Source organism: Hesperophylax consimilis, chromosome 11, assembly GCF_061612785.1.
Source record: "Hesperophylax consimilis isolate HC1 chromosome 11, BYU_Hcon_1.0, whole genome shotgun sequence".
Classification (NCBI taxonomy): Eukaryota; Metazoa; Arthropoda; class Insecta; order Trichoptera; family Limnephilidae; genus Hesperophylax; species Hesperophylax consimilis.
In genome coordinates this window covers 23,150,787-23,159,182 of record NC_142846.1, presented here as the reverse complement: position 1 = coordinate 23,159,182, position 8,396 = coordinate 23,150,787, and the positions used below count along the sequence as shown (strand labels likewise).

At 34.5% G+C, this 8,396-nt stretch overlaps 1 protein-coding gene across 1 annotated transcript; it reads right to left on the bottom strand.

Moving 5' to 3' along the window:
• Positions 1–25: 25 nt before the first annotated feature.
• Tasp1 (Taspase 1) lies at positions 26–3,508 on the bottom strand. The gene is made up of 4 exons (XM_089637092.1): positions 3,297–3,508; positions 3,002–3,130; positions 2,097–2,908; positions 26–465 (listed from the first exon to the last, which is right to left on the bottom strand). The coding sequence occupies exons 1-4, from the start codon at positions 3,322–3,324 to the stop codon at positions 343–345; spliced, it is 1,092 nt and encodes a 363-aa protein (XP_089493218.1). The 5' UTR covers positions 3,325–3,508; the 3' UTR covers positions 26–342.
• Positions 3,509–8,396: the final 4,888 nt, after the last annotated feature.

The window sequence follows — 8,396 nt, the reverse complement described above, 5'->3', positions numbered from 1 at the left end:
ATACAAGTATTATGAAATTCTCTTTGGCTACAAATATACAATCATATTTTTGTTTATATTCAATAAATTGTATGAAATATTTCTATTATTTTTATTTTGAGTACGTGAACTTATGCCGCTAGACAATTGAGACGACTGAATTGTTTAATTTGCAATACAGAATTGGCTACAATAATAAACAGTACACATTGTATGTATTATTAATATTGAATACTAACATACAGTTTACTGCAAGTTAAAGGAAACATTGGCGTGAAATGAATGAGGTAGTTGGAACATAAAAAAGTCAGGAAGATCATTGGCACAGTCAAACAAATACACAATTCATAAGAATAAAATCTATTAGTCAGTCTTCAATTCCCATACAATCACAGGCTGCGGTTTCTTCTTCACCGAGAATGGAATCCCTCCCACTATGGACTTTGATCCCGCTTTCACATTCACAGGAAGTTGTGACATCACACACTGAAAAAACATACAAACAAACATTTAGAATACACATACCTAGCGGTGGGTAAATTCTGAAAATTTATTTATGGGGAATATTGCGTTAATTTTCATCTAAATGGTGAAATCCTCAAGACTATAATCCTCCCAAGACTAATCTTGGTTATCTCCTACAATTAAATTTCATGTTATTTAAAAATATATCATAAATAGAGCATGCTGAGGATGGAACTTTAAGGACAGGTTGTTTCGGAGAATTTGAACGTTTATTTTCAAGTTCTGTGAAAGATTTTTTCAAGTTCTGTTCTTATTTTAGTTCTGTCAAGTAACTAGCCTGTAATTATGTAATAACAGAACTTGAACAAGACTTTCGCAGAACCTGAAAATCAACGTTGAAATTTGATGAATTGTTCAAATTATCGGAAACAACCCGTCCTTAGAATTTTTTGAAAATATTGAAGATATTATAAGCCGTCAAAATGTTGATATTTGCAACCGACCGTATAAGCGTGTGATGTCACGGTACATATAATGAATGGAGCGGAAGCACTACAGCACTATGCTGAATTGTCTCGTGTTACATCAAGAGACACGATTGTAGTTTTACCAGAGTTAATTTTGAAAACTGATATTACTTATTATATTACTCCAATTTTGGAGATATTGAAAAAACATTTTTCTGTCGGTATTAACTCTTTAAATATAATACACTATCTGCATACCCCCGGCATTGCCTGAGCTTTATACAGAGTTTTTCGAAATCTAATATAGATAGTGACCTTCCTCTTCTTTTGAAGGTCAAATGTGCAAAATTTCATCAATTTATCTTCTACACATAATTTTAAAGGTTTGTTTATTCAAAATCTCCTCAAGATCTTCACCGATTGCTTTGAAATTTTGACACAACGTTGCATTCGAGTACGCGTGTGTTTTTATATAAATGTTACCTGTGAAAGGTATAAATATGCTTTTTTTTTTAAAGAGCGTTGGAAAAACACATTTTTTTTAAAATCACCGCCATCATTTGGACATAAAAGCAACACGCGCTATTGTTTCTCTAACTATATACAAACTGAGCCACAGCAACACAGGGTACAGCTTGTCTTGGAATAAAACTGAAGATTTGTATACAAATCAAATCCACGCCGCACGCCCATTCGCCACGGACATTTTACTTTATATATATAGAAAACAGATTTTAGAGAAAGATAAAAAAAAAAATTGGAGACAAAAAAACATTAATAAATTCCCAACTTTGACGTATTTATAATTAGGTTTAGGAATGTTCATGGTGCCCATTACTACACATACCTTTTATTATAAGTTCAACAGGAACAAATAATTGACTGAGCATAGCGAAGTCCTATTTTAACTCTTTGTTCCTTTTCTGGTTCTGAAAATCTGCTGCATCAACTTTACTATTCAAGCAAGCCGTACTTTGACTAGATGGCTAACTTTTGACTGAGCTTTTCAATATTATGGTAGGTACCCACATGCCTGAAGAAAGTTTGAAAAAATAATAATACCTGCATACAAATCTTATGATTTCAGAGAAAATTTTTGTATTGATTTATTAAATAAGAGAAAATTAGAAACATACTTTTTTGGAGGCGAGGTCTACTACAGAACTACTAGTAGTATGAACTCACCTTAGGTCGACTTACGCCAGCTGTTGAATATCCAATGCACATGGAGGGCGTGGTGTGTCCCCAGAGGAACTCACCACTGCCGTCCGCACTATTGTAGCGCAATCCTATCACGCCACCCAGCTTCACAGGGATGTCCCAAAGGAACGGAGACTCATAGAACTGTTCTTTTAAGCATTTGGCCATGGCGGTTGTTGGGCAGGAATCAGCGAGGCTTTCTGCCACGTTTTTAGCCAGTTGGGTCCTGATGATGTGTTCGCCACAGCCCGATGTGCAAGAAGCGATTGAAGGTTTGGTATCAGTGCCAGTCGAGGCCCATACTCCACTGGCGAAAGAGGCAGCTTGCCCTACACGCCCCTTGTGCTTTAAGGATACCCCTCCTGAACTTGCCCCCGCTGCCACATTCCCATCGGAGTCCACACAAATGGCTCCAACAGTATCCAAGGGACTAAACCTCAAAGCGTTCTGTTGCGAATACCTCTTGAGTTTTCTCTTGCAATGCTTGTAGTTCGTAGAGGCTCTAGGGGAAACCATTTTATTATCTTCCACTATCTCTAATCCCATCCGTTCCGCCCAAGTTCTGGCTCCGTTGCCAGTGAGGAAACAAGGTGGAACCCGCCCCAACGAGAGGTTCTCACATTGCTTGTTGCACAATTGTTTGGCCAAGGATATTGGGTTATGAACATTAGATACAGCCCCGCAAGCACCAAAATGTAAAGTTGTCCCATTCATTATGGAAGCGTCACATTCTACCGTCCCCTCCCAACTCAAATTGGATCCATATCCTGCATTGGTTAAGCCGCTATTTTCTAAAACTGATCAGATAATTTGATATTAATATACTTAAAACATTGCATCAAAGACATTTGGCAATAAATAAATAATATATTTTGACCAAATTTTATTACCTATCAATGCAGCTTCTACAGCATCCATCGAGTTCCCATTCTGTGCTAAGATTACTTCGGCCTTTTGACAAGCCAACTGGCATAATTTTTGATAATCCTTCTTCAATTTATCGCTGTGATATCCAGCACCTGCAATCGAGGACAAAAAACAGATTAGTTATAGTTTAGTAAAATCGAATCGATATTCTAATGTGGTGTGGTTCTTTTCGCTTTTACAATAGATACATTATGGATGCTCCAGTCAGAAAATGACGATTTATGATTCAAAATTCAGAAAACGAATAATTTTTCATACCGCAATGAACAGCAATAAATCCAGACATTGTTTACGACTTTTAAGAAAGAACATTTTTTTCTAAATACATTTTAACACTTCATTACAGTGGTAATTTGGTTTAAAGTACACTCAATATGAATTAGAAAGCTTATAGATTATGAGAAAATCAACGGCTTTTAGAAATATTCCAATATTGTTGATTCTTGTTTGGTGACATTTAAGGAATATGAAGTTCGTCCAAAGCTAACTGCAACTGGCGAAGATTTCAGACCGGCAACCGCATAAAAATATAAAGGCCTTCCAAAATTCAGCGCAGACTTTATTTAGAAATAACATTTGATTTTTGAGGATTGTAATTTCTAGTTTTAACATTTAACGCTCAACATTACTAAAACTAATACAGTGTAATTTTATAATTATTATGGGTTCAATAACCCATAATAATTATAGTAATTTTAATTTGCAAATATCAGTCATTTTAAATACATGTAGGGATTACGAAAGATTTTTTAAATATTTATGTTGAGGGATCCGTAGGATTTATAGGCCCTGTTAGGAGTTCTACCAAGCCGAACCCTCTGATATGAAAATATCTGGAGTCAGTGAATTATTTTCCCATTTGATCTCTGGTGAGTTGACCTCAGGGGCGTATAACTCTCGCATGACCTTGTAACCCTGATGGGAGGAGTTATTCAATACCCAAATTCTTATAGACAAAGCTGTTGTAACTGAAAGCTCAGATCTCATTGGCTCAGAGCAAAAAGAAATTATTTGCAAGGTCAAATTAAATCCTATTAAGTTGTTGCAGTAAGACTGGGTTCGATTCCTAGTTGAGACCGTTACTTTTTATTTTTCTGTGTCTTGTTCTGTTTCATGTTTTGTTTAGATATATTAGTATTATCTTCTACTTCAATGATAAATTAATGCTCAATACATCGGTTGTACTGACCCTGTTTTGTATTACTGTCCATTGTCTTTTTGAAAATAAAAAGTATTTTTTATGTGTGCATAGCTGTGGGTTTTTTTTTATTTTCCTTTAACTGCATTCCAATATTTTTATTTTTAAAATGTAATTTTTTTGGGCTAGTGAATGAACGATGTTAGCTGGGTGCAGTTATATTGTCGATGTTTGCACTTTTTTAAATGGCCTTGAGATTTATTTATGGTCCACAATATATTTACCTGTCTGGACCATACGACCGTTTTATCTGTGGTCGTCTGTGGTTAAGGGGGTGACAAAATGGCGCCATACAAAAAGCCCGAAGATATCGATCTAGAGAGTGGTTTATTTATGGTTGACCTGTTGTTTTTGTATTGTTTTGTATTTATTTTGCTTATATAATGTACTTGCATAATGTGGATTGACTAGATGATCATTTGTGGAGAAGTGTGTGGAAGGGTTTAGTTTTTCCAATGGGGAAGATTTAACCCGGACATTGTCGGAAAAGTAATAAAAACCCATAATACAGTATTGAGTATGCAACATTGATTCCGTGTTCAGTTTTAGCCAAGTTCCAAACCATTTGTTTTCTTCGGATGAAAATAAATAATCTCTAAAATAGAGTGAGGACTCGTTTTTTCTTGCAAAATTTCTTTGCAAAATCTATATAAAATTTGTCTTCCAGCGCGAAACCATTTCATTGGGTTTACTTAAATAATTTAAGGTATAAATGCCAACCCAGGATATTGTAAAATGATTTTCTTTGCTTAGATTGTGCCAAAATCTTAGAATTAAAGTACAATAGATTTTACGAGGAGAATAATAATGTTACAGATGTATTATAACTCGTTGAAGGAGAAAGTTTAAAGGTGGTTATTCTGTGAACGATATTATAGTAATATTTGTGTGCAGGCGAGTCTGACAAGTGCCGCAGCCAGCTTTAGGACCGATCCTTGATAGGAGGGCCGGCCCTAAGCCAAACGGTGCCTAGCGCTAGTAGAAAAACCTTAAGAACGCTGTGTTAGTTGTTATCAGCGTCTTGGCAAGTCGACCCCCAGAGCGGACTGCTCCAATTGCGCCTTCACAGGACCGGTCCTGCCTGACTGACATGATGCTTCAGAAAATGCTAAAGATATCCTTAAAATCGGCTAGAAAGGCAGAACCGGAGGAAAACGTCCTCACAATTTGGAGCTCATAAAAAAGGCCTGACATTAAAGGCCTCTATTTTTATTTCATTGGTTTTTAGTTACTCATTCAGGCGGTTGAAAGATGATTTTTGTGTTAAATGTAGACTAGAGGTGTATATTTACTATTTATTTTTTAGTTAAATTTTTTTGTATGTATGTGTACAGTGCGAGAATTTGTCATTTTTAGAGGGTATTTCACCATCTCCTGATAGCTTAACCATAGGATAACGTATATTAATAAATACACGGAATAGGCAGAAAACTCAGCTAACTTATCTGATATATAGCCACTATTCATAGGTTCGATTACCGAATAGTAAACTCAGACTTCATAAATAAATAAATAAATTGTAAATCAAAAATATATTATTTTGTGCAGAGATGTGCAAAATGGGTACCCAAAACCATTTGAAATGCAAAATGGAAATGGGTCAAAACTTTTCCATTTGAAAATGCAAAATGGTTTTTAGAAAAGCATTTCAAATGCAAAATGCAAAATACCTATTTTCAAAATGCATTGAAAATGCAAAATGGTTTCTCAGGTCAAACAATCAAAATAATTATATAATTTTTAAACAATTTTGTCATTTCGTAATGGACATCAATGTAGAACAAACATATTACATGATGGTAAATCCAAAAACACCACGACTACAGATTATGAAACCACAAAAAATTTGCGCGGGACTAATGTTGCCAACGTAAAAACATAGAAACTGCTATCTAACATTTAATATTACAGCGTCATGGCCCCATGTTCAGTATTTGAATCAGTATTTTTTGTAATGGTATCACTCAATTGCCAGGGCTCCTACCAGGGAGCAACTTGACAAATGTAAATTATCTCTCATAGCGAGGTTGAGGACTGACTGATATTTGGGGCTTATGAAAAAAAGATGAGTGGAGATAGTAGGAAGAATGTTGCAAAAAAGCATTTAAAATGGAAAATGCATTGAGAAAAGCATTTAAAATGCAAAATGCAAAAATGGAAAATACCCATTTTGCATTTCCATTTGAAATGGATTTATTTGAAATAAAGCACATCTCTGATTCTGTGGATAAGCTAAAGAGGCTGATGAAATACCCCCTAAGTGAAATACATCCTCATCAAATTAAAGTATCAATTACTTATTGAAAAAATATATTACACCAAAATCATTCTAATATCTATTTTTTTTCTATTATGGGTACAAATATCAATTAATTAATCAATTAACCTAAAATTTTCTAAATTAAATTATCTTTACAGCTCTTCTGCCACCAGTATGAATAATCGAGGGGTTAGGCCCTCAACGTTGCTTGAACTGGCTTTAGCCGTGTTTATTGACTAGATCTGAATACCCACCTTCCTCTTCCCAATCTCCTTTCTGTCTTCCGAGCCAAAATAATGTTTTATTTCCATTCACACTGAAACAATGACAATGAAACCTTTTAAATACAAACAAAATCTGAGTTTCATTGGTTCAATCTCTACAAAACTAGAACGAAATGCGGACATTGTGAACTGGTACTGTGACCCATGATGACAGAATTAACAGATTCAGTCATCCCAACCAAATGGGTCATTTCTAGAGATGTGCCGATTATGACTTTCGCCGACTAGCCGATTAGTCGGTTGTAATAAGACCGACTAGTCGGCCGACTAGTCGGCTAAGCCGATTACGGTTTGAAGCAGAAGCTTTAGTCTTCTTACATCATAATTTACCCTTAATTAAAAAATATAAGTAAGTTATAAAAAATATAAGGAGATTATATATATATATAATATATACATATATTACTGTGCATCTTGTACATACAATCTTGCTTTAATACATATAACTGAGTCAGACTGATGACCGGTCAGTGGTTGAGTGGGCATAGCGCTTGGGTCTCACCCGAGCGTCGCGTGTTCGATTCCTCGGCTGGCTAAGTCCTCCATCACAACACAAGCAACATTTTCGGCTTTCTGTGGTGGTAGTAGGAGATTTTCAAACATTGTTGGGTTATTCGTAACCCGGGAATGTTTGTCTTTCTTTTAAAAAAAAAAATTTAAAAAAAATTGTTAATTTAAAAAATCTACTTTTTATTTTAATAATAAGAAATACTTATAAATGTTCATTGAAGATAAGAAGATATTATGTTTGTTTTTATGTTAATTAGGATAGGTACTAATTTTGTTCAATAAATGTCATAATTATGTTTTCTTTACAAGCAAGTAATTTTAAAAACTGATTACCAAAGGAAAGATTGCTTTACATTTTTTAACGTATAAATAAGACTGATTATAAAATTAAAAAAATAATATATAATCAAGGTTTTTATTTCATGTAGTTCCCCGCATTCATAATATTGAGAAATACATACAACGTAAGAAGCCGGATAGTCGGCGCTCTTTGCCGATTAGTCGCCGACTAATCGACGACTACAATAGTGGCCGGATAGTCGGCTTTACCGACTAGTCGGAACATCTCTAGTCATTTCAATGTGAGGGTGTTTTATAATTTTTATATGCATAAGTTTTTTCCTGTAAGTAACTTATGGCAAAATTACCAATGTACATGACATTGTAAGTTTCTTACTGTAATTTATAGTAAGTTACAGAAGTCGTAATAGGCGTAAGTTTTTGACAGGTCTAATTGCGTCCGCGCAAACTTACAGCTTTCTCACAGCTTATGAAATCAGTATAAGTTGAGACGCTTACTGTAAGAAATGGTACCAAAGTTTTTCGTAGTTTAATATAAAAACAATTTTTTTTACTCTCTGAACTAAAATCTGATTTCTAAGGATGTCAATAAGTAGATTGTTAACTCCCGAAAACAATATAAAAAATAACACTAGATAGAACTCAAATAAGCACTACGAAAACATATGTAAACGGAAAGAAATTTTCTGATTCCAAAAAACGAAGAGATTCAATTTATTTCTTCATATGAAGCGGTTACTTTGTGATGTGACATTATAATTTAAAATTAAACAATAACTTTGTAAACATCACTTATATTACACAGT

Bases quoted from the DNA above. Each gene is read 5' to 3' on its own strand.
- Tasp1 (XM_089637092.1), bottom strand. From the start codon at position 3,324: ATGTCTGGATTTATTGCTGTTCATTGCG. The intron at 3,131-3,296 runs GTATGAAAAATT...CCTCGATTGCAG, and splicing joins ATTTATTGCTGTTCATTGCG to GTGCTGGATATCACAGCGAT. The intron at 466-2,096 runs GTGAGTTCATAC...ATGTTTTTTCAG, and splicing joins CTGGCGTAAGTCGACCTAAG to TGTGTGATGTCACAACTTCC.